Source organism: Lagenorhynchus albirostris, chromosome 2 (genome assembly GCF_949774975.1).
Source record: "Lagenorhynchus albirostris chromosome 2, mLagAlb1.1, whole genome shotgun sequence".
Lineage (NCBI taxonomy): Eukaryota > Metazoa > Chordata > Mammalia > Artiodactyla > Delphinidae > Lagenorhynchus > Lagenorhynchus albirostris.
In genome coordinates, this window is record NC_083096.1 from 95,815,454 (window position 1) to 95,843,444 (window position 27,991).

General features: G+C 31.8%; 1 protein-coding gene across 3 annotated transcripts in view; it reads left to right on the plus strand.

The window, feature by feature from the left end:
• Positions 1 to 27,991, plus strand: part of COL11A1 (collagen type XI alpha 1 chain) — a 190,839-nt gene that overhangs the window by 137,843 nt on the left and 25,005 nt on the right. For all 3 annotated transcript variants that reach the window (XM_060142441.1, XM_060142440.1, XM_060142442.1), the window contains 12 exons: positions 3,864 to 3,971; positions 4,901 to 4,954; positions 6,062 to 6,115; positions 6,616 to 6,723; positions 11,168 to 11,221; positions 12,684 to 12,737; positions 13,978 to 14,031; positions 19,987 to 20,040; positions 20,645 to 20,752; positions 21,046 to 21,099; positions 21,737 to 21,790; positions 22,821 to 22,874. In XM_060142441.1, coding sequence (XP_059998424.1) covers positions 3,864 to 3,971; positions 4,901 to 4,954; positions 6,062 to 6,115; positions 6,616 to 6,723; positions 11,168 to 11,221; positions 12,684 to 12,737; positions 13,978 to 14,031; positions 19,987 to 20,040; positions 20,645 to 20,752; positions 21,046 to 21,099; positions 21,737 to 21,790; positions 22,821 to 22,874 — 810 coding nt within the window. The remainder of the gene's footprint in view (positions 1 to 3,863; positions 3,972 to 4,900; positions 4,955 to 6,061; positions 6,116 to 6,615; positions 6,724 to 11,167; positions 11,222 to 12,683; positions 12,738 to 13,977; positions 14,032 to 19,986; positions 20,041 to 20,644; positions 20,753 to 21,045; positions 21,100 to 21,736; positions 21,791 to 22,820; positions 22,875 to 27,991) is intronic.

Sequence of the window (27,991 nt, forward strand, 5' to 3'; positions counted from 1 at the left end):
ATGTGAAAGACTTCTGAGTTTGTTCCTTTTGAAAGATAAAACTGGACTTTTGATTAAAACCATACTTTGCTGCTTTATATTAGAAAAGTGTTCACTTTTCACTCCTCTTGTAGTACAACTTAATTTCCAATCACTTTCATGGTCTGTAAGTGAAACGCATAGAAAGAGGCTGCACTTCTCGTGTGATTTGAGTTTTGATCTACAGTGAAAGAGGTGGAAAACATCTGGTCAATTATTTTATCTTATATTTATTTAATAATTACGGATATATTCTGTTCATTGGGTTTAAGTTTCATCATCAAGATTTCTCCCCTAATTTTGTTCCTGCTTTTCACTTAATCATATTAATTTTCTAAAACAACTAAAGCATTCTCTCATCCTCCAAGGTTAAAACACAAATTTGTTCAGTAAATATATATAAAAATTGCTGATCATTGTATGCAAAAAATACGAGTTCAATACTTTTGTGTATATGCAAGTTTTGACATATATTATCTAGTTTAAGCCTATAATCTTCAAAATACCTTTTAATCACTAAGGACCTAGTTTTAGCAAGTTGAGTGAGATTTAGCAAGTTGCTTTCATTGTCCATTGACATTACTGTTTGTGATCTTGTTTAAGTATTTCCAAATCAAAGTGACTGTTTTTCTGTAATCTACTACCTTTTAGACACATTTAGAATAGGACCATATCACCTGTGGTTAGAATCTTTTGGTGACAGAGAAAGCATTTTTAATTGCTGAGAAGTTTTTAAAGCAATGTATTTCCAGCTTAGTAAATTTGTTGAAAATTTAGACATTATTTTCTGAGATGTTAAAAGACAACTATAAAAAATTGTTCTTTGGCTCCTTCTTACAATGTCTATAATTTCCAACCAATCTCAGACCTAAAGATTTGTCCATAAAACTTTTATAGTGTACTGTGCACTGGGAGGGGATATAAAAGATATAGATTCAGGCCCTTTCATACAAGTTCATTCAAAAATTCAGGGCACCCGTATATTGGCACAACACAATGAAGAATGTATACAGAGAAAACATATATGCATTGCTTTAGTATACCAATTGAGAATATACTTATTAGAGAAGCCAAGAATTCTCTGAAGATAATAAGTTGAAGGCTGGGTTTTAAGTACCTTGACTTTATGAAGAAAAAGTAAAATATTGAAACAAAGACAAGAATATGGAAAAGTAATGAAAATGATAATAAATTACTTTGGTGATATAGAGGAGAACTTATTGACAGAAACCCTTTTCAGAGATAAGATTTGGCCCAGGTTTTGTTGGTGATTGGTGGTATTATGAGGAGGGAGGGAGAGGAGAATGTTCTGCCCACCCGTTCTCTCTGTTATTCCCACCACCAACAAAAACTCCAAGGTGTTCATTCCACTGTTCTTTTATTCAACAAATAGTTATTGAGAGCAACTAAGTGCTGGACACAGTATTAGGTAGTACTTTTGAAGAAGTTATCTATCTAGGGATGGTAGCATCAAATGGTTATAGAAGTGTTGGGTGAAAATACCCATAGCCCTCCATGCAGACGTTTAGTAAAAACTGATGGAGACGTTGGCTAAGATGTTAAGCAAAGTCTTTTACCTCTTCCTAAACCCAAATATAAATCTGATATAGTGGTATAGATTCCACACAGACCAGGATCAGAAGAAATAAACAGCAGGTGATTCCTGGCTAGAGATTATGTGTACTGTAATGAAGGCAGTTAAGAATTAATCTGTCTTATTTACAGATACTCTCATATAAAAGGATTGATTTTTGGAGTTCAGTCTCTCAAGGAAATCCAAATTAAGGAGAAATATCTGAATCAGCTCATGTGTTCAAAATAGTGACATTCACTGTGAATAGCACAGCACATTTTATGAGTGGAGATAGTTTTGAGACATTGCAATATTTAATTTGAAGGAAATAAAAGGTCTCCAATGTGACATCAGAGGTATGTGTTAAATGATAATTATGGCATAGTTTTGAAAAATACAATAAGATTGTATGGAACCCAATAAAGTAATAAACTTGTTAACTTTGTTTTATAGACATTTTGTTATTTTTGTTGTCATTAAGCAATTAACTAACTAGCCTTAAATGGCTACTCTGGGCCATAGGCCAGCTAGGTACAATGGAATACAAAATCAGACAGCTTCTGCCCTCACACAATTTATTGTCTGATGGGGCTTTAGATAATAAACAAAGAATCACTAAGTACCTGTATAATTACAAACTCTGGCTAATGATATAAGGAAATGTACTGGTGTATGTCAGCTTATAACAGAGGGACCTAAACTGGAATCAGAGCCTTTCCTTGGGTAGGACATTGATGATGGAATGTAAAAGATGAGGAGGAATTAACTAAGTGGAGGGTCCTCCTAGGGGCATTCCAGGCTAAGTGAACAACATGTGCTCAGGCCAAGTGACAGGAAGGGTATGGCATCAAGTTGAACTAAAAAAGATCTACATGGGTTGAAATATAGAGAGCAAGAGCAAGGGAGGCTAGAGGCTGTTCCATAGGTAGTAGGAGCCAGGTAATGGCAGACCACAGTAGCAGCTTGGTCTTTACCTTAGGAATGGTAAACAAGTAAATTGACTATAAAGAATGTTGGTAAGATGATTGTCTCTCTGATTGCAGTGCAGAGGATAGCTTGGAAGTAAGAATAGATGTGAGATAAGAAGGAAACATTTCAATAGTTGAGAGGAAGCCTACTAGTATTTTGGGGTAAGATGCTAATGGTGGAGATAAAGGGAAGTAAATATATTCAAGAGATAAAGCTTAGTCATCGTAAAGGGACAGGAGGTGGTGAGGGACAGAGGGGTGGGGAGCAGGATAATGTAAATGCAGGAACTAATGACATGGATTCCCAGCTTTTGTAATGGGAGAAAAGATAGAACCACCAACTGCAATCAGGAATAATTTTGTACAGAACTGATGAAGTCTTGACTTTTAGGAAATCACTTATTTAAGCTCTCAAAGGATTTTTTGCTATCTTTATTATCAAGCCTATACTTTTTATTTTATTTTATTTTATTTTATTTTATTTTTTTTTGCGGTACGTGGGCCGCTGTTGTGGCCTCTCCCATTGCGGAGCACAGGCTCCGGATGCGCAGGCTCAGGGACCATGGCTCACGGGCCCAGCCACTTCGCGGCATGTGGGGATCCTCCCGGACCAGGGCACAAACCCGTGTCCCCTGCATCAGCAGGCGGACTCTCAACCACTGCGCCACCAGGGAAACCCTCAAGCCTATACTTTTTAAACTACACAATATAGTTAAATTTTAAAAAGAGGAAAATAATGTCATTGTCAAAAAGTAAACAAAAATTTTTAAAAAGCTAACAGCCTTGTCATTTTGAATCAGTAAAAGCAGAAATGAAAGAAAATATCAAAATCTAGAAAAATTCATGAAACATTGTTAAAAAATAGAAAAAGTCTACACATAAAGCATATTATAAAGTTGGGTATACAAGCAGCACAGAAAAAGAGTAAAGGGTCAGTGAGTTTTCACAAACATCGAGCATCTGATTTATCAATATATAATGCTTGATTTGAAAATGTGTGATTGAAAGAAAAATTCCAAGTTGAGTCTTAATTGTTTTTGTGACCCATAACTTGAGATTCATAAATTGTTAACAGTGTTAGTATTCTTAGTCACGAAAGAATGTAGAGATCTTTTGTGTTATCATTTGCTACTAGGAAATAGCAATATATTGGGAAAATATACTTTGGGGGAAAATCAAAGCAATTTCCTTGTCAAATATGGAAGCCAGGGTATGACTGTTGTAGCTGTACTTAAAAATTGTAACAATAGCTAATTTATAGGTTTCTTACGGCAAAGTAATGACCTGCTGGATTTTCAATGCAGGGAGAAAAAGGTCCCCAAGGCCCCGCAGGGAGAGATGGAGTACAAGGCCCTGTGGGTCTCCCAGGGCCTGCTGGGCCTGCTGGCTCCCCAGGAGAGGATGGAGACAAGGTGAGTGCTCTTTATTCATATTAGTGCATCCTGTGAAAAATAAATTTTTCCTTAAGAATCCTGGATATAATCTCTTTTAAGATTAGATGTCAAATCTAAAGATATCTTTTCCAAAGTTTCCATACAGCTTCCTTGTGCTCAAAAGTTTTATTTTAGAGGTTGAGAATTATTGTTATCCCAGGAAATAGTATGTAGGATATAAACAGACAAGAACAATGGTAGTGAGAAAAAATAACAGATGCCAAAGTTACTTATCTATTTTTAAATATATGTTTCTGAAATAAATGTGAAATTAATTTAATTAATTACTTGTATACATTTAGCTGTGGTGTCTTGGATATTGCAGAATTAAAATTTAAGAATGAGCTGCATACATATTTGATAATCCTATACTTCCCTATTTTTTACTAACTTGTAAGTAAAGATTCTAAGCTCTTGATTTTGAATGTATAGCTATGTTGTGTTTGAACTGAATATATTTTCTAATATTATTGTGAAATTATATAACAAAATTTGTTAACCAGTGCTCTGATAATGTGCAACATTTTAGCAGTTGGAAAACAAGGAGAAAAAATAACTGATTTTTGATTAATGTGTAATTATATTTTTATATAAATTAATGTATTTTCATTATTAGTTTATACTGGTAATATTTCAGACAAAATTGATTTTGTGAATTAAAAATCCAGCTGCAGTATTCCTCAAAGTCCAGTTGACTTTTGTTTGTCTATATACTAATCAATATTAGAAATCAATATTAGTCAATACTAGAAAGTGAGAAGCAGGCTTTTCCAATTTAAACTGTGACATTAAATGTTAGCACATAATTACATTAAAGTAAAATTTAATCATACAATGATAGTGATGACAATGCAATGGCAGGTATGGCATATTAGAGATAAACTTTAACTCAAATCTTTCAAATACAGGGTGAAATCGGTGAACCAGGACAAAAAGGCAGCAAGGGTGACAAAGGAGAAAATGTAAGTTTCCTATTTCTTATTGAGGGGGCATTATTCATTTAACTCCTTTCGGTGTTAACCATGGATATTTTTTCATATTACTATTCCCTTACCTCTCCGAAGATTATAATATTACTACTATATTACCTCTGTGGGAACTATTCAGTTTGAGATTCAGTCAATTTTAATAAAACCTCTTTTCAAATTATGTGTTAAGAAATGCAATAATTCCAACCCTAAAAGCCACAGAATGAGACTAAATCATCAGCAATTTTACCCTCCATTGTTTTTGCACCATTAGTTTGAATACCATATGGTTTAAAGACAAATAATATCTTAAAGTTGTTATGAAAAGGATTTTTGACCTAGTGGAAACCTGACAGGGACTCAGGTACCCCAGTGGTCCCTGAACCACACATACCTCCAGAACCTATGCTTTAAGCACTCTTCCCACTGTGTGGCAGTTTTAAGAAAAAGAGCAATCCAATCCAATGACTCTTTAATGTTTGGATCTTTTATAGTGCCTGATCAGTTATTTATGTTGGAAAAAAGGACAGTTAAGAAGTAATATTTATGTATGTAAGACTCAGAAAGCCATTGAAATCTACTGCTCAAAATAAGGAGTTCCAGTATACTTAATATATAATACTGAGTTTGCATGTGTTTACATATAAAGAAAATTCTGAGGTTTCATATATCATTACTTTCTGTCATATAGAATTCCCCACATCCTATTTTTCATTTAGAAGATAACATATGGATGCTTTTTTCATGTGCTCTTTCTGACACATACATATCTCATTAAAGAAATCTGGTATTTTGAAATTTTTCAAGTGTGAAACTTCAACATGATTTATATTAGCATAGAAATCCATTTTTAAATATCCACAACATTGTAGTTGAGAATGCTTTCAATAACTGCCAATTTAAAATTGATTGCAAGTAGGCAAGTCTGAGTCTCAAGGAGTAAAATAAATAATGGTTGACTGTACTGAATGCCAAAACATTTTTTTTCCCCAAGAAATGTAGAGATGATTAATAGATTTTGATCAACCAAATGCTCTGCACTACATAGCTCAGGCTCCTCTGGTTTCAGTTTCAAAATTACAGATTTTTATCTCACCACAGGGTCCTCCTGGTCCCCCAGGTCTTCAAGGTCCAGTTGGTGCCCCTGGAATTGCTGTAAGTATTCCTCTTTGTTCAACAAATCTAAAGCCTTACCGTTCTCTGATCAGATTTATGAACTGTCACATAACCAGTCTATTTCATGTGGTAATAAGTTTGTATGCTTAACATTAAATCAAGTTTAAATTATCTAATATAGCTAACCAAGCTGATCTTTATAAACAAAAAACACTGTGACTTCATTTGAAGATAGATAATAAACAGTTGAGAAGTACTTCATAGACAATTTTGAACATTATTTTCCCTTTTTAAATAGCTTTTACTTCACTTGATATACGTGAGAAAATCAAAATCAGTCATATTTCAGAATCAAATAATGTAAGCAAAACTAACAATGGTATATTTGCAGCGGATAATGGAAATGTAACTTACTTTGTACTTGGTAACTTATAAATAAACTGTCTTTGATTAAATTAGAAATGGCTACATTTTTATGATGACTTGTAGCAGAATCATGATTCTTCCAGTTTGTGATCATTTTTATTGGTCTTTTCTAGGGAGGTGATGGTGAGCCAGGTCCCAGAGGTCAGCAGGGGATGTTTGGACAAAAAGGTGATGAAGGTGCCAGAGGTTTCCCAGGACCTCCGGGTCCCATAGGTCTTCAGGTAAGATGTTCTCTGAGTTGCACACCCTTGTCATTCCCACTTACTTTTCACACCAGGTTTTCTGGAAGTTGTAAAACAAAACAGCTTTCCTTCTTTCTATCTGGGAACTAGGGTACAAAGTTTAAGTATAATGACTGTTTTACTTAAATGTGTATCTGAACTTTAAGTGCTTTTAATCAATTGTTATTAATTTTTCTGAAGCTGCATCAGCCCTGGTTTCTGTTTCTGGAGTTTATTTAGCCCCACCATAGGTATAACACCCCTTTTCTTCATCCTCATTGTATTTGGAAAATGAATGACAACCTTCTTTAAGTGTGACAGTTAGAAGCAAGATGTTAGAAGCATTCTTTCACACATCTCACAGCAAGAAAATTAGTACTCCAGATGGCTAGCAAAAATTAAAAGCCTTTTGATAAATAGCAAACTGTCAATCGCAACTATTAACAGAAACTAACAACAAGAAATGTTAAACAATAATAGGTAAAATAAACAAATTAACAGTAAATTGGTCATTTAAAATAACTTCTTAAATTTAGAATTATAATTTGTATTTTATGAAACACTTTCAGGGGAGGAAATATTAAATTGTAAAACATTGTAGGGTAAAACATTTTCATTCAAATATGGCTTACAACTGTGTTCTTAGGCAAAACATTGCATAGTAGACATCTGTTCTGAGTTGTTTTTCCACTCTTCCATGTGAGGTTAACTGCTTCCTACAAACTTTGGAAACATCTGACTTTCTTCTCCCACTTGCTTATTCAATACCTACCTAGTGATCCTCTAAAAGATTAAAAAATTTTGTTTTAAATGCTATTTGGGTGCCATGTGAATATTAGTTATGCCACATTAGCAATTTTAGAAATGATTAAATTAAATCATCTAGTTCATTGTACTCAAAATTTTGTGAAGTTGTGGAAAAGTAAGTAAAAGTTGAATTTGTATAGATTTAATTTTTATCTCTATTTTCATAAGTAAAGCCATAGAATATTAGTTTTTAATATTAACTAGCTTATTATATATATAATTGTACAAATTATATTGTAAAAATATAATTATATTATCATAACAATTATTGTTATAACACTCAATGGATGTCTACCAGTGAACATGATGTTATAATTTTCTACTTTTTTTAATGCCAAAATAATTATTTTTCAACTTGGAAAATGTAAAAACTTCATTTCATATTTGTGTTTAGCCCTTTTATACTTGTTAGACAATAATAAATAAGCAATCCTGAGTAGTATACATCAGTATGTATGAGAAGTACACATATTTGAAAACAACAAGGCATTAAAAATTAGATTGCCAGTGGATATATTACCACTCATTTTCTGCTTTTTCAGTTAACTGATTATTCTGAATCCAAAAGTTTGTAATTTAGAAATTTAGTTATCATGATTAAAAAAGGTGCCTTGTAGCTTATATTTACAACATATTAACATAAAACATAAAAAAGTCTTCATTTCCGCAGAGTAAGAAATGTCCTCTTTGATGAGGATGACTCAAGAAATCAGTTCCCTGAAAAATTGATTATATTTTTCCCACAGCTACCTCTTTAAATCAGGAATCTGAAAAGATGCTAATGTAATTAACATGTTCACAATCACATCTGCATACTTTAATTGAGTCTTCATGGCAGAATAGATATTAGCAATTATAATAGACAGAAATAATAATAATCTAATATTCTGTTTAAACGACTTGATTTTTCATTTCTATGTTTACTATTTGTCTGCATATGAAGGAGACATATAGAATGAGAGTTCTTGGCCTGAATTCATTTTTTTATTTCATCACTTATGTAGTAAATGATTTTAAATTGACAGACCTTAAAACAGAGTCTCTCCATGCATAAATTACTCCCTAGGAAAGAGGTAGGACATGTGAAAACTGATTAAAACTGGAGTGCAATTTTGCACATTTAGTTCCTGCAACAAGAGAATTTGACTCATTATGTTTCTATTAATTTTAATAAGAAGAACATTCTGTCTTAACTCGAACTATAATCAAACTTCATAAAAAATAAATATTTAAATATTTTTCTATTGGAAGGTTTCTATTGAACTAATATTAGGAATAATCATGTGTAAATAAAAGATGGAAATGCAGACTGGGCTTATTATAGAAGTAAAAGACAACTATGAGCAAATATTTTATACCATTCAATTTGGGGATCCCAAATTAGATGCGCTCTGTACTAAAAGTGGTGGAAACCTGTACAAAAGATAAGGAATGTGATTGTTAATTTATACAGTGTTTATAAGAACTTAATTATGTTTAAGCTGTAATGCTTACTACTTAAGGAAATGGACTTAAACTGAAATGTTTATTTCATCTGTGTTAAAAATCTACTTGTCTGTTAAGAATTTGAGTTCATGTCCTCCATCAATGAATTAGAATCTCTTAGGTTGTAGATCTGGGAATCTAAAATTTTAGGGATCTCTTTCAAATAATTTTTAAGCAGGCTAAAATCAGAAACACTACCTGGCTCTTTCCTCCCAGGAAACTTACTAGGAACTTCTCTAGTAATTCTAGAAGCTAGCATCAGATGATGATAACTGTTTGGGAAGTACATATGATAGGCTATTTTCCTAGACATCTGAATGATATATGAGAAAAAATAAATGACATTCTGGTATATGTTGTTCATTATAAATCAGTAATTAATATTTCCTCTAAAAATGAATATATGGAACATTAAAAAATGTTTACAAATATACTCGGTAAAGTACCCTCTCTCCAAACTGAGAGTCATATGGAATTAGTAGGTCACAAAAACAATTTAGTGGGTTATTACCAGCATTAAAAAATGAAATATAACAGGATAAGGTAAAATAGAATAAAAATATCAAAGATCATCATCTATCCATTCAAGGTAAGTATTACTTTTTGAAACCTGTGTTTCAACTATTTTACATGTGCATGTTTACTAGGTAATAAGTATATTTATTAGTGTGGGTTTTGGTCAAATACTTTGTAGCCACTGTGTGTAGGACCAAGTCAATAACTTTACTAAAATATCAGTAGAAATGTAGAGTTTATGTAGCGTGTATTTTTTATTTCTTAAATAGATTATATCTGAAATACTATTGTAAAAATATTTAAATATGTATAAAATGTATGATTTATATACATAATGATAAACCCAAAAACATTTTAAAAATTAAAACAATCCATAATTCTACCATATTAAAACCTATTACCACTTTTGCTATTTCTGTCCAATAGTCATCATACATATTTTAATACATATTTCACAGTTAAATTTATAGTATACATTCATTTATATTTGTATTTAATACTTATCATAAACATTATTCATATTTAAAATATTAGTATCATAATTATAGTCTTATAATATTCCATTAGTTTATACAACCAAATTTATTTAACTATGTTTTCTTATGATTAAACATCTGGAATAATTGAGAATTTTAACTATCATAGCTAGTGTTACAAGAAACATCTTATTGCATGTAGCATTTCCTGTTGATTTATTTTCTTAGAATTCATTCATTCATCATAAATTCAACATTTTATTAAAATCTCAGTTTTTCCCTGGCCTTCTGCTTATTGTTAGAGATAAAAAATTGACACCTGAAAGAGCACTGCCCAGTGAGGATAAGTATGTAAACAACTGGTATAATTGTGTTTTTAAGTGTACATTCAAATGTGTACAAAGTATCATTGTGATATGAAAGAGGAAATATAAACAGCTCTGCATGGGGGAACTAGTTAGGAAGAGCAAGAGGAAGTAAAATAATTTTTCCATAAAGACAAGGCCCGGTGAAATTTGTGTGCAGCTGCTCTGAGTTTATTCAGTAGCACAAAACCTCTCCTAAAGCATTTACACTGCAAATGAATGTAAAGGAAATGGATTGAGAGAATAAGGGAAGTGTAATATATCAGGTCTCATGGCCTATGAGTTTTTAAGATTCAGAAGTGGAATTAACAGATTAAAAGTTCAGAAGATATTTGTAACCCTGGATATATACTGGATGGAATATTTATTTTTGAAAGAGTTTTGACTATACCTAGCTATAAAATCCTCCCTTGGATAAGGTGTTCTAAAATAATTTGGGACAAGATTTTTCCAAAAAAGTTTTACAATGGTAGTTCCATATACTACTCATAAAAGATGGAGAAAATGATTTAGTATTCATAAATTCCCAGACCAAATAATGTGCTTAGTTCATGTAACTGAAATCAAACAGTATATTAGACAAAGCATAAATTTTATTAGTGAATGTAGATATAAGATTCCATCATATATAGTCAATATTTGCATTGTAAGTATTTTGACAAATGATCGTTTGACTCAATTTCCATGTTCTTATTTAACTTATATTTGATTTTTAATTCTATATTAAAAATTAGCCAAATATATATTTTTTAAATACATGAATGACTTTTATTATTTTCTACTATATTTTCTTAGGGTCTGCCAGGCCCACCTGGTGAAAAGGGTGAAAATGGGGATGTTGGTCCCATGGTAAGTTTCTATGTTTTAGAATTGATGTATGCTGTGAATTTCTACATTACTAACATCTTTCTTAAGGTTTATTAGTATGAACAAAGTAGCCCTAAAGGCTATGATTTTTCAGATTGATGCCTCCCTGATTCTCACCCAAACTTGCATCTGCCGCTATTGAATCTCCCGCCACAGTCTTGACTAATTCTCTATCTTTTCTCTTTCTCACTTTGGAGTAGTGTTTTATACATATATGGTATTCTTAGGTTGATGTATTGTTATATATTTTTTATTTCTATGTGTATTTATTGTTGAAGTGTATATAAACTGCCACGCTTCAGTTACTTATTAGTCTTTAGCTCTGGACTTTGATGTGAAACAGGTAAATAATAGATAATAGTTACCCAGGATTTAGATAATTAGCAAATGTTAACAGTATTAAAAATTAATTGTACTTTGAAACAAATTCTTAATTTAATAAGGAATTCTGTCTTAATCAGAATGCTATAACATAAAAATTTGCATTTATTGATTCTGGATTTCTCCTCTAAGTTTAAGTCTAATAATTCAACTAAAAACTTGAAATACATATATTTGCTGATTAAGGACTACCTTGGTTAAGGAAACAATTAGCCAAGGTCATTGAAATCTATGAAATGTAATGAATACATTTCCTAATTGTTCTTTCCCTTCAATAAACATTGCCCCCAATTTTTGCTTCCTTCAGAATACATATTTTGATATTTTTATATTTGCATATTAGATTTCATTTTCTTCAAATAAGAAATTATTCTTATTACAATAAACTTAAAAACTGAGAACATAAATATTGCTGATTCAAATAACTAATTAATACCTCAAACAGCATCATTACATAGCAAACTCCTCTCTAAATATGCTTGCTATGGTTCCCTGAATCATTAATACATTCTTGAAGTAAGGGGTTCTGGTCACCAGTATTTTATAAAAAGTGCCCCAAGGTAATCTTAAAGCACAACCAAGAGAGAGACCCTTTGTTTGAGGAAGACAACTAAATAGTTAATCTTATTCCAATTCTAGCATATGTAACATGAGAGCTGACATAAAAAACAAAACAAAAATATAGAATTAATGAATTCTAAATCTACTCAAGCACCATTTCCGCTTCAAAGTTTATGTTCCTTTTATACTCTAGCATTCTAGCATATTCTAGCCTAAAATATTTCTGGCTGTATGACTTCATTGTACCAGATAGTAACAATAGACTTTTCTAATTTTTAATTAAATTGTTCTTCCTGCAGTTCTAATTTCCCCATAGCTATGTGTAAATAATCATTTGCTAACATGATGTTGTATCCATCACAAATGACTTATAACACTGATATGCTTCACTGACTATGATTTTGCAGGCTGAAACTTCTTTTAGTTTTCTTAATCACAAAATGAAATATCAGAAATGCATTTGAGTTTAGACTTCATAGACCTTAATATTCATCTCTTACAGGGTCCACCTGGTCCTCCAGGCCCCAGAGGTCCTCAAGGTCCCAATGGAGCTGATGTAAGACTGTGAAATATGTTAATTATTTTGAAGTTATATAGATATTATTTAATAGCAGGTAGTGTCAAGATATAATGGAGACAATTACACTCCTGTTAAATGTTTAAGAGAACAAGAGCTCTAGGATCATTTACTCACTCCATTTTATTTTACAGGAAAAGAAAAGCTTTGTAGGGAGCTAGTCCTCACAAATATAATATAGGTACAAAATTTACAGTCAATATATATTAATATTTATTGGTGAATTAGAAATACTAGCTCTAAGAACTGCATTGTTCAGTTCAACATACTGTCTTGCACATAATAACTGTACAATGTTGCTGAATTGTTTCCAATTTAACCTTTATCTTTTACAATTGCTTGAGGAGATGGTTGTAATTGGCTTGATTGTACTAGCCTAGGTCTGTACTCCAAACAGCCTTTATTTATGCATCTACTATCTAAAAGTTTTGTATTTTCCTTCTATAAAATATGTTAGAGTAATATGTGCATGATAATATGTGCACCTCTTACCATGTAAAAAATGTTTCCTGTCAACTGTATAAAGCTTTCCTCCCCCAAGCTTAATTGTTGACTGACTGTTCCAATATTACAGGAATGTAATGCCATATTTATCTTACTGTTACCATTAACAAATTTATAGGCTTTGATGTTCTGTTTCCATTTGACTTTCCCTTTTCACAAAGAACAAGTCATTTATTCTTGTCTTTATTGCTCTTCTGTTATTCCTGCTTTTAATTTTGTCAGACCAGAACTGGGTAAAATAGATTAGGCACAGATGTACTAAAAATGCTTTTAGGTTTTAATTCCCCCTATGTAATTTAAAGTTTAAGAGATGGTTTATATTGTTTTTTGCATGGATTACATAATTCTTAACCAGAGTCATATCTTGATCCACTAAAAAATTCTACAAAATCATCCTCTAAATCTGATCTCTTCAATAGGCAGACAGATTGAAATTATGTTTCAAGTATCAACTAACATGACTAGAGTTGGAAAGTCTCCTACCTTATCTTCAAAATTCTGGTGAATTTGAAAATCAATTTAGTATAATTAAATTATTTGCTATCCAGTAAATTTGACAACTCAATAAAGTTCATCATTTTGTCTCATCTTTCAAATGACTTGGAATATTCTTGCATAATATTTCTCTCCCTCTGAGAATAACTGGACTTATATTTGTAATTTTATATTTTATTTTAAGAGCAAGCATAACTGTATTCCTTTTCCTACACTACAGGGACCACAAGGACCCCCGGGATCCATTGGCTCAGTTGGTGGTGTTGGAGAAAAGGTGAGGAATGCAGTGATATAGACAGTTTGAAACAGCGAGAATTGAGGAATTTGACAATATTAGCTAGTATTATAAGTGCTTTTAATAGTTCTGTCTTTCTAAGTATTTTACACATAATTATATGAACTACAGCTCATCTGCTCTAATAGTTAAATAATTAAAGAAAAAGTGATTTAGAGATATCACATTTTTGATTGACAGGTATTGTGCTGAGCGGTGGATTATTTCCTTTAATCAACACAGCCCCTCCATGATGATGGCATTACTATTATTACCCACATTTTTAGGCTGAGTGAGCTGAATCGTAGAGAATTTCAGTAATTTCATTAAGGTTTTGTTATTAGAAAGGGATTAAATCAGGATCCACTCTAACCCATGTAAGTTTGACTAGACTGTGGCTCTAGTACCCTTCATTATTGAAAATAGAAGAGATTGGTAACTGACTTAAAAGCAAAAAATATGTAACTGACTTAAATGCGAGAAAAGAATCCTTCATATTACAAAAGAATTAATCATTCAGTTCATCATATTTGGAGTTATATTTTCATTACTAATACTATGACCTGTCTTTGGCACTTTTCAAAATAGTTGGCATGTGCCATAATATCTGGGGTCAGAATAGCTTATTTTTTTCATGAACATGATTTTATTTAAAATATCTGCTCTTCCTTTTCATGAAAATGTCAAAATCATCCTCTGGTTTGTTATTTATGCATTCATTCTCATTTCTTAAAATAATTTTCAAGAAAATTAACATTGTTATTTGTTTTATTTAAAAAATAATTTACCAATTTTGAGGGATGAAAATTAAATTTCATATGATAAAATATTATGCAGTGGAAAAAAACTTAGAAATTTCCTGAGTTTGCTTCAGTTTTGTTAATAAATATCAAAAGTATAGACTTATCCTAATCATAAAAATGATTCTGTTGTTTAGTCTCAAAAATTTTGACATAGCATATCTCATACTCATTCATTTATCTTAATCAAAGTATTTGGCCCTCAGAAAAAGAAAGGTAGTAGGTTGAGAAACTAGTACTTTGGTGTTTATTTCTTCTCAACACCCACATTCTAGCATTTTGATTATAATTAATTTTATATGATTAACTATTATATAGTTTCTTAATTACTAAATTAGAAATATTTGAAAGTTATTATCTAATTCTTACTGCCTAAGCGGTCTAGTTTTTTTGATTGATCAACTCTTGGTTTATATTCTTAAATTTAAAGTTTTGTGTTGAAAAATGCAGATAAGTTGAGACTGTAACTGAAAGAATCTCTTTTTTTGTTGAATTCAGTTGTCATAGAAAGAATAGCAGAAGAGAGGACTGGTGTCTAATGGTATCATAACAGTAGACTGATGAAGATGGCCCACACCTTTCCTCTTTCTTCCCTTTGCATCATCCTCTTTCGGCTCTAATACTGACCAGATAGTTGTGAGAACTAGCCTCTAATTTTAGTTTTTTGCCAATATAGCAAATTCTAAAACCATTTAATAGCCTTTTCAGCCTATTTTATTTGTTTCCTAAAGCTTTTGTGTGCAGTGGGAAAAGATTTAAGTGCTTTAGTTGCTTCTTTTATGGTTTTATCCTCTGTGCTACCCTTGAAGATAAACATGGATGCCAGATGTTTGGATTTTTGGATAACTTATTTTCCATACTGTTTCCATTTGTTTAAAGCCTATCTGGTAATACTTGGCCAATTTTGAATCTTCACAGAATGATTCAGTCAATCAGGATAGCGTTCAACTTCTTACAATTAAAACATACCTGAATCTAAATTTGTTATACTAAAAAAACAGAGTTTTATTTTTTCTCTGTTTAAAAAAGTTTCTATGTGACAGCAGGATAGAAATGAAACCCTAATTTTATTTATTTCTTCATAATCTAGGGTAATATACTATTATGTGGATTACAGATATTTGACATCAACTCTGATTTGGTTTGAATTCTTCCCCGTTTCTATTTTGGAAAATTTATTCCCAGTCACTTATTCAATGAAAAAAATAAAAGAGAAACAAAGATACTTTAGTCATGCTGCACTTTGCTTAAATAAGTTTAACTTGTTTTCCATATAATATATATTTTCTATTGATAGATTTTGTACTTTAGTGTTTTCTTCAAAACAAGGAGACAGAACAGGATATTACCTTAAGAATGAATACATCTGTTATGACTTTAGGCATACAGAGTAATTTGCTGTCTCTTCTGAAGGGGGCTTTAATCTTAACATGGGATAAAATAGTTACATGATAAGTAATAATAAATGTATAAACTAGCACCTCCTTTATATGCCAATACTCTTAATAGAATTTATGTTATTGTATTTAAATCAATTATTATTACTTAGAATAAACATGGTATAGCCTCATTGATACTAGAGATATTTAATTTGTATAATGTAGTCTTGTTACAGTGTTTTATTTCTTTACTTGTGATTTTGTCCTATCCCCTTTCCAAAGATTTTGAATGGGACCTTTATAGATTTAATATTAATTTCATCTTAAGTAATTGCTATTTATATTGTGCACACTTATCTCTAATACTCAAAAAAAGGTAATTTTCATATATATATATTAGAGAATTTAATATTAATGCATTGCTCTCAAAATGAAGAGATTTTGTAGTAAAAAATTGTCTTTAAATTTTTTTAATGTTTTTTATTGTGGTAAAAGTCACATAATATAAAACATACTATTTTAACCATATTTAACTGTACAGTTCAGTGGCACTAAGTATGTTCACATTGTTGTGCAGCTCTCACCATCATCCATCTCCTGAATTTTTCACCTTCCTAAACTGAAACTCTGTCCCCTTAACACTAGGTCCCCTTACCCCCGACCTACTCCCCTTACCCCCTGACCCTTGGCATCTACCAATGTACTTTCTGATTCTATGAATTTGACTATTCTAGGTGCCTTGTACAAGTGGAATCAAACAGTATTTGTCTGCACCTACTGTATATTGGAATGCATTTTTAAGATTAATTTAATATATGTCCTACAAATAGATTGTACCTTCTTTTTTTTTCCCCTGTGCTATACAGTAGGTTCTCATTAGTTATTTGTTTTATACATAGTAGTTTATATATGTCAATCCCAATCTCCCAATTTATCCCACCCCCCCCTTTCCGCCATTGGTGTCCATACATTTGTTCTCCATGTCTGGGTCTCTATTACTGCTTTGCAAATAGGTTCATTTGTACTATTTTTTGACAATTATTTAATCCTGTCTCTTCACCGCCTATTATTTCCCTCATAAAAAAAAAACATAAGCAAATGGAATCATTTCAGAATCTAGTTTAACTTTATAGTGTACAGGGATTAAAGGGGAACAACAAAATACACAGATTAATAAAAAACACAAAATATGCAGTTATTTCCCTTCTAGTTCTAACTCTTATGATATCACTATGAGTTAGTGTGGTACATGTGAAAACATTTTGTACATAGTCAATAGATTTCCTGTATTTCCTTTTTCCCTAGCTTTATTGAGGTATAGTTGAGAAATAAAAATGGTGTATTTTTGTGCCACATCTTCTTTATCCATTCATCTGATGATGGACACTTAGGTTGTTTCCATCTCCAGGCTATTGTAAATAGAGCTGCAATGAATATTTTGGTACATGACTCTTTTTGAATTATGGTTTTCTCAGGGTATATACCCAGTAGTGGGATTGCTGGGTCATATGGTAGTTCTATTTGTAGTTTTTTAAGGAACCTCCATACTGGCACATATATACAATGGAATATTACTCAGCCATAAAAGGAAATGAAATTGAGCTATTTGTAATGAGGTGGATAGACCTAGAGTCTGTCATACAGAGTGAAGTAAGTCAGAAAGAGAAAGAGAAATACCGTATGCTAAAACATATATATGGAATTTAAGAAAAAAAATGTCATGAAGAACCTAGGGGTAAGACAGGAATAAAGACACAGACCTACTAGAGAATGGACTTGAGGATATGGGGAGGGGGGAAGGGTAAGCTGTGACAAAGCGAGAGAGAGGCATGGACATATATACACTACCAAATGTAAGGTAGATAGCTAGTGGGAAGCAGCTGCATAGCACAGGGAGATCAGCTCAGTGCCTTGTGACCTTCTGGAGGGCTGGGATAGGGAGGGTGGGAGGGAGGGAGACGCAGGAGGGAAGAGATATGGGAACATATGTATATGTATAACTGATTCACTTTGTTATAAAGCAGAAACTAACACACCATTGTAAAGCAATTATACTCCAATAAAGATGTAAAAAATATTGTGTATTTTTAAGGCATATAATTGATATTTCGATACATGTCACATTGTGAAATAATGCCCACACTCAAGGTAATTAACATATTCATCACCTCACAGTTACCATTTTTTGGTTGTATGATGAGAAAACTTAAGATCTACCCCGTTAGCAAATTTCAAGCACACAATACAATATTGTTAATTATAGTCATATTGCTATATATTAGATCTCCAGAACTTATTCATCTTGAGTATCTGAAATTTTGTACACTTTAACCAACATCTCCCCATGGCCCCCACTCTCCAACCCCTGATGACCACCATTCTACTCTCTGCTTGTGTGAGTTTGGCTATTTTAAATTTCACATCTAACTGAGGTTATGCAGTATACTATATATATTCCATATATAAAGAATTTAATATGGACATTTTACAGTTGATTTGAATGGCAAACTGCTTAAGTTTTTTTCAAAGATGTGAATAATGACTCATAAAAATATCACTTGCATATTTTTCCATCATACTGGGATAGATGAATGATTCATTGCTTTGAAAATAATGTAAATGCAATATTTTACTTGTAAAGTTTATTCAAGATAATTGGAAATATTTGCTACCTACTTGAGAGAGAAAATAATTTACACATAATAATACTAATGAATTCTTAGAAAGTACTTGATATCTTCACTCATTATGCAGATAATTCAAGAAGTTAAAATATGTGCATATTCTCAAAGAATAAGAAATTATGTACACAAAATAGTCTCTCCCCTGGAATTATGTTTATATTTAATATAATACATTTCAAACCAATTTATGAGCAGTGGATCTGTGCCAGGAATATTGGAAATAGCGGAGTTAAAAATTAAAGAAAATTTAGGCCTCACATTTTAAAAAAATTTAGAACAATTTTCACTTCAGATTTTCTAGTACTACTGATTTTGTATAGAAACATGGTACATGAATGTATTGTATTACTTCACTTGGATGATTACTTGAACCAAACATTATGTTTGTATGCATTTCTAAGTGCGAAGAGTTAGTAACAGACTTTCATAAGGGAAGCCTACTAGGCTAGGAGGTTTATTTATTATTGCACTGAGCCATAAAATAGCCATCCACATCTATACATGGAGATCATAAAGACTACCAATATATATCCTCAAACAGAGCAGTTTTAATTAGTATCTAAGTATCTATGTGTATCTTATAAATAGTGTTTTTGTATTTATTTATAGCTCTACTTTAGACCTCTTTAGACCTCTACTAACTAAATTTTATAGGATTATCAAAATACTATGAAATTGTTTGATTATTATAGTAAATTCATATTTTATTAAAAAACATTTTAAATTGTTTAATCCATAAACTTAATTATAATATGAATATTGATGCAACACAAATACACAATTTTTAGGAAACATACAAATGTCTGTTTTGTGTGGTTTGGTGGTAACTTGGGTTAATGCTCTGGGTATTAATTAACTGATGAGAATTGTAGCATCCAGCTTATCCAGTTCTATCTCCCCACTTGAGAAATAAAAGTATTAACGTCAGTAATAGGAAAAGTTTTTTCTTTTTATCAGAGTTGTCCGCTGCCTTTTAAATAATATAATGAGTTAAGGGCTAGTTTAAAGTGTCATGGTCATCATTGAAGGAAGTTTTACAAATGTGAAACATTGTTTCTGTGCTATGATACTCTTTTGATCTCTTCTTTATAGGGTGAGCCTGGAGAAGCAGGGAACCCAGGGCCTCCTGGGGAAGCAGGCACAGGCGTAAGTGCTGGCTTATTTTCAATGTAGTGTGTTATGGATCAGATATTTCCTTCAGAGTATTTTAAACATGTAGCTTAACTACTAGCTGTGATTCAGTTCCTTTCACTTTCCAACCCGTTAAGAATCATCACAAATGCAGAGCCTTTTTGTTCAATAATTTTGCCTATCCTCTGCATATTTTGATTCACACAGAAACTGAAAAAAAAATTACATTAGCATAAGTTAGAACATTAGAACTATAAGCTGTTTATTGCATATATCTTTGGTGGACTGTCCACAAAAGAAACCAGCAAACTCTGCTACATCGAGTAAACATTTATGAACTGTATTAGCATTACATTATTCTAATTTAGATTGGTTTAAACTGAGAGTGAATTTCACTCCCAGGAAACATTTGGCAATGTCTGGAGACATTTTTGGTTATCACACTTGGAGGAATGGTAACTGCTGGCATCCAAGTAAAAAAGAGACCTGAATGCTGTTAAACATCTTGCAACGCATGAGACAAGCTCCCACAGCAAAGTATTGTCTGACCTCGTATGCTAAGGTTAAGAAACTGATTTAAAGCTTGTAAGATAATCATTCTTTTTCTTACATTGTGTAGGGTCCCAAAGGAGAAAGAGGAGAGAAAGGAGAAGCTGGTCCACCTGGTGCTGCTGGGCCGCCTGGTGCTAAAGGACCATCAGGTGACGATGGCCCTAAGGGTAACCCGGTAAGTTAACTTGGTCCTCTTTAAAGTGGCATCTATGTCAAAGCCACCTGAAGCTTTTCGTAGAAAGACTAGAAATCATGAGACTTTGGCCCATAGCTGGTGAAGTTGACTTTTCATTGTTTGATGTATTCATAAGCATTCTCAAATAATTTCATTTTTTAAAAAAATTCTAGCAGGAGAAGAGAGATATTCTCATATGGTTTTACCATGATTTTTACCTCTTAAATTTCAGAATATCATGACTTTATAATAATTTTTCATTTATTTCCTTTCCTTTAAAAACATTATTTTAGGGTCCTGTTGGTTTTCCTGGAGATCCTGGTCCCCCTGGGGAACCTGGCCCTGCAGTAAGTATCATAGAAAAACAAAGGAATTATTTTGCTGGGGATTGTTCCCAGTTAATAATTAAAGAAAAGTCTTAATTACTTCAGTGGATCCCCAAAAACAGCAATAAAAGGAAGATGTAAACTGTAATCACAGCTACCAGAATAAAAATTCATATATTTGGAGACTATCAGACTTGTGTTGCATGATTATTATTATCTCTTCATTGGGTTCGTTTTCTGGACTTTGTTGAGTTGTACATACTAATTATCTGAGTAGCCGCATTACTATCATTTCAAAGTTACAAGATTTTTGCTTTTACCTCAGTCCATTCTAAAATGCAAATTCTATCTCAAACTGCACCATATTTGTTCATGGTTAAAGGATGCACTCTTTCTATACTAATTACATCCTCCCCTTTCCTTATATTAAGAGCATACTATATTTTAAATTTGATATCATAGCAATTTCATACATTTTATGGAAAGAGAGATACCATAATCCTTAAAAAAACCAACTGAAAGAATATAATAATACTTTTATTTGTATATCTGGTAATAATTTTTCTTAAGGACTAAGATGATACATCATATCTTTTTTTCTGATAAAAGTTAATTAATAGTAAGAAATACTGGGTTCATTTTCTATTGCCCATTATAGGGTCAGGATGGTGTTGGTGGTGACAAGGGTGAAGATGGAGATCCTGGACAACCGGTAAGTAAGCACACTATTTTTATTCAATCTTTGCATAGTCTCAAGATATTTTAAATAAATAATCAGAAATAATTATACTTCCAAAGGCATAGCTATGTGTGTACACATTCAGGTATATTTGAATTCCAGTTTAAAGTCAGTCTTACATGGAACATTTCTTACTTGATGTGATTTAAGAAATATAAGCAAAGCCTTCATAATAAAAACTGTAGTCATATCATACTAGTGATTTTGTCATATTATATTACATTGAACTATCTCTCCAACTGTGTTAAGTGGAAAGTCATTTTAAAAACACAAATAAGAATTAAATGAAGAAAACTAGGTTATCAGCCTATTATTAGCATGAATTACTTCAATTACTAACCAGAATGAACTCAGCATTTTTGCACTCATTTTTTATTTTTAATTTGGGAAATGCAGTAAGGGGCTTTGACTACATAAGGTTATTTAGGGAGGAAGTAAAGGAGGGCACTAACTTAAGTAGGAGTCAAAGGCAAACTGCACTCTTAACATAACTTTGTCTCTAGAGCCATACCCACTGGATACTTGGAGTCAAAGAGATACAGACTTATTCTGTATAAATGAGACTGGGTCATATCCCAGCATGTTGCGTGCTCCTTGGAATAAAAATGCTAGTGTTGCACAAGATGAAATTTGAGGTAATAGATTTATGGTTCACAGTTGTATGTGATATACATAGAATTATTAACCATATAATTCTATTAATTAGTATATCTATTGGATGCTTGTCAGATATAAATTAGCACTTAAAAAAAAACAGTTTTAAATAGAAGGAATTCGATTCACTTTTTTTCCAGCTGTGAAGAAGTTTTCCATATGAATTTACCAGCTCGAATTATAGATATCTGGAGGAAGTTTAGGTATCTGAAATAGGGCTAAGATTTTCCAGGAAAGATAGATGTGGAGAAATGAAGAAAGCAGGTTGGCTTCAGTCCAGAGTTTGAACAGTGCTGGGAGCCATAAAATAATACCTAATTGCTTAAAAGGTATTTTTCACATTTTTTAGGGTCCTCCTGGCCCATCTGGTGAGGCTGGCCCACCAGGTCCTCCTGGAAAGAGAGTAAGTTTTTTAAATTCTTTATTTGAAACACCTACTCATTATCCATTGTGTGTATAAATTTATATTATATTTGTAAGCTGTAGGCAGCACATTATAATGGTGCTGAAAAACATATGTCCTAGAGAGTGATTTCTTAAATTTGTCAAAATACTTATTAAAGTAGAATCCAATTTAATTGACAGGTTTAATCTGTCACAATGAAAAATAGTTTCCCACTTCTCTGTGCTTAGGTCTCCTCTGTACAAATGCCATAGGCTCTTATAAAAGACTCTGCTGATACCCTGAATTTCAGCTCATGGTATCCTACAGGGAGATGAGTTGTCCAAACTCCAGTGCTTGTTGAAAACGTTATAGAAACTTGAATACAGTATCAGTAGAACGAGCTCAGGAATCAGCATATAATGTTAGATTGCTTTACACTGTCAAACAACTCTGATAGGATTTTAAGAAAGAGGTATAGTAAAATATAAAGGTCTTGTTCAAAATATTGGCTACAGTGGACCCTAGGAGATTTGCTTTACTGCCTTTTTCCCACTATTATACTGTTTTTATAATAAAACAATCCTGTTGACCTGCCTCTTGCAGCACTTCTATTAATACACAGTGTTCTCCTGAACCTCCTTTAGTCTATTTTCCAACCTATCCATGAACAAAATATTTGGTCAACTTTAAAATATATTTCTTAGGCTCATTTCCCCTTCAGTAATCCAAAGACACAGAGCAATTGGGGCCACTCTGGTTTTCTAATGGTAGCTTTATCTTAGGAGAATTTTCACACTACACATCTTCCTATACACAGAGTGTGACAGGTTTTAATTCTGTCTCTCAGGACATAAATTGAGTCAACATTTACAAGCAAACATTTCTCTTTGCTGGAAATGAACTTAGTTTATAGTAAATATTTTCTCTGAATACAATTTTCTTCTCACTGACCCAAGTGCCTTTTTTACCTTTCTCCTCCTCTTTCTCTTTCTCATTATTATTATTATTATTATTATTATTATTTTGTTTGTTTTCTTTTTGTCAGCAGCCCAAAAGCATAATCTTGATAGAAAAAGAAATATATCCCAAAACAACCATTGGGCTGTTATTCTTAGAAAGTAATTACAAAGTGTAACATGATGTTGAGCTCTGTTGCCTGTTTTTGCCTATCGTCTGAATGTTCTTAAAAATTTCCAAATGGATGAATATCTGTTCTATTACTTCAGACCTTTCAGAAGAATACTTATATAAAATATCTTTGAAAATTGGTAGAAATCTTTCCTGAGAAAACATGAAATCATTTTTTTCTTTCTCCCAGTCAAATGATGGAAGGTTATTTAATGCAGTGGTTAATAAGTCAGTGAAGTCACACTACCTGACTTTTAACCCAGCTCTACCATTTATTACCTGTATTTCCTTAGGCAAATTACTTATATTGCTTCTCAGGGAGGACCTACTATACCTAGGATTTATAAGATAACTCATAAAGAACAAAAATAATATGTATTAATATAATAATGTTAATGTGTTAGCCTTTAGTTATGAAACAGTTATTGAATAGTTATAATAAGCACAATATTATCTTATATAGGTATAGGTTATTATGCTTTTGATGCAGAGGGAATTAAACCTTCCTTCAAATTATAACTACTGGAAAAGGAGGGACTATATAAAAATATATTTTGAATATTTTATTAACATCCGTTGGCAGCTTCTCAGCTCATTCCATTATCCAAAGCAAATTCTCAGCAAGTGCTATATAGTTCAGTTTTATTTTAAAATATGTCAAAACAGATTGCTCACTTACAATCTTTGATAAGTTCAACTAAGTACCATTTGCTATGTGGAATGTACTATTTTAATATGTGACAGAGTTAGGGAATGAATTAATTTCTTTAGCGAGACAGTGGTGGATCATGTGGCTTACTCATTTTGAAAACTGAATGATTTTGAAATTTAAAAAAAGTAAATAAATATAAACAATTTACTAGCATCAAACAGTAGAAAAATATCAACAAAAGGCATGAAAAGGTGTTTTACACAAATGTTCCACAAACACGTAAAAGGATGTGTAGAAGTTAGGGAAATGTGTGTTAAAAATGACATAGAGATGCCACTTACATCTATAAATTGATGAAAATTTAAGTCTGACAAACCAAATGTTGGAAACGATGTTTTTCAAAAAGAAAATAATGGGGATTATCATAAACAGCTATTGTGAGCTAACTGGTACAACTGCTTTAGGAATTGTTCATTATTACCTAGCAGAATTTAACAATGAACTTTCCCTACGATCTCATAATTCCATTCCTAGGTACATGCTCTGGATGATATCTTATACATCTTTACCAAGATACACATATAGAAAAAATAAGTGTACTGAGATAGGCATAAACTGAAATTTTGTATGGCAATCAAAATATTGTATTGCAGATGTGTGAATCAACAAAGATGAATCTCAAACACCTGATGTTAAGAAGAAAATATATGTAGTGTTGAACTGGAGAAGATATATAATCTCATTTATATAATATGTAAAAAAATAAAAACATGTTGCTTAGCATTCAAACATAAGTGGTAAAAGTGATTAAATAAATGAAGGCAATGATTCATTAAATTCAGAATGGTAGTTATTTCTCTGGGAGAAAGAGGGTTACAGTAGTTGCAAGTGACACGTAGGAAGTTATACATTTTTATGCTGAGACTCTTAGATATTAAAGTAATTAACTGATACATTCCCTGTATCATCCTTTTCATTATTAGAAAATTCTATAGTGGAGTGCTGCCTTTCTGATTTTTGATGAGATTAGTTAAAAATAATCTCATCAAAAATTTTAGAGATGTTCTAGCCTCCCATTTTAAAAAACAATTTTTACGAATATAATACGCTATTTTTATTCCGCTCTAGTCATTTTGAAACAAAATTAGAAGACTTTGTATCTATGAATTTTTAATGATATGAGATTGTGATGACTATGCATTGCTTATAAAGCTATTTACATCCATTTTGATTTAGCAGAAGAATCAACCTTAGGTCAGCCCAACTGAACAGTATTATGCAAGTTTTCTTCTTTTAAAATGTGGCATCATTTCATCTGACCTGAACGATATTTAACGTAATGTGTTAAATTGTGTTCTGTATTAAGATTGGATAGATTGGCAGATTTAATTGGCTTTCTCTGTTTTAGACAATAATCTTTTTTCTTTAGCAGAGTAAAATATATTTTAATGCTGTAAAGATTAGTGTCAACAATCTTATTACTAAAATTATAATTTGCTCTGATTTAACAGTAGCAATTAATGCTTTCATTCTTTTGAATTACAACCAACCAAACTAGTCAAGAGTTCTACCGTAACCTAAAAAAAAAAAAAAAAAAAGCTAAGATGAAAAAATAGAAATACAGATTATTTACTTAGGTCTTTCTCAGCCTGTAAACTGACACTCTTCATAGCTAACTATCAGCACAAACTAGTCCCGAATTTGATTCTAATGCTGTTGCATTAGAATCAAATAGACCTGGTTTCAAATTCTTGCTTTGCTACTTATAAATACAACTTAGAATAAGTTAATTTCTTTGAGTCTCAGTTTTCTCATTTATAAAGTAGGCAAAATAACTAATATTCCATGCTGGAGTGAAGACTAAATTAATAAAATGTATATTTAAACCACTACATCTAATATATGGATTTATCAAGAGTTCAAAGAGTGGATGCTCTTCTTAAGGAGTTAAATACAGGTTTTGAATTATGCCATCATTTATAAACAAAACAAACATATTAAATAAAATATACAGATAAGATAAAGACATTTTCTTCTAATTTTTGAGTTATATAAATTGAGATGAAAGTTTATTAGCAATAAATTCATAGTAACTTCATAATTAATTGCATTTTTGAAGTATAGAATACTGTGATTCTGTTGAGATGGATACAAATTTGTATTATTTATTTGGTGTAAGTTGATGTAAAATCATGTAGCGTTAACTGTAAAGGAATTTCCTATGAGAACTGTTGCCAAAAAACAGAGCCTTAAATTCATGATGACTGCATATAATTTTAATAAAATGGATTTGCCAAGCAACAGGGATTTAGAACTAGTTTGAGAGATAATAATGTGATTAAGATGAGTTAGAAGGAAGTACTTGGGAACTTTACTGTATGTCTGTGAGGTCACTTTGTTTATGTACTGGGTGAACACAAAGCTCCTGAGCGTAAAGGGATATGATGCAGAGTGAATTTTGTGAATTGTAGCTGATGAGGAGAATTCTGTCTTCACCAACCTTTGCATTCAGCCAACAGGCAGCAATGTCTTTGATGCAGGAATCAATTTAATATCACCCTTGTGGAAACAGCAAAAAACATTCCTATACAATAATTATAATATCTAATCTACACACTTATGACTTAATTGAATACAGAATTGCCTTACCATTTATTTCCCTTTAGTTCATTTAGAAAGCATAATTTTAAGTAAGCTTTGTACGTATTTTGTGGAAATTAACATTTCTTTTATCCTTTGTTTTGCTACATTGGAACAACAGAAAAGGACCAATAACAATTTTGCTATAGTATCTCATAGCAGAAGTAACAATGAATAGAAATGTATTTTTCCTTGAGTGACTCTTACAAATAAATGATAATAAACCCTCCCAATAGAATATTGGTCAGAATGTTGCGAGTGGCAGTGACACTGAGAAACAACATTCTAACAGTTATTGAACAAGTAGGGAAATTAAGTTGACATTTATAGTACATGTACATTCTCTCATGCATTTTAATACTTGAGAATAAATGTATATTTCCTTGAGGCACTAGAAGATTGTACAGTTTATATCAGTAAGCCATGGAATTTTAATACTCAGGTTATCATAGCAGTTTGAAACCAAGAACTAGTTCAAAGCCCTTTTACTGAAAAAAAAATCTAGAGATGATTTAAAAAAAGATTTAAAAAATCTTAAAAATAGATTTAAACCTAACCTGAAAATGAATATATTAAATGGAATTTTAAGGAGTCCCATCTCATTTGCCAAAGGAAAATTTACAATAAAAATTAAAACAATAACTAATATTATTAAGTAATAGAAATACAAAGGAAGATTTAACCTCCTATATATGCCCATATATACCATATATGT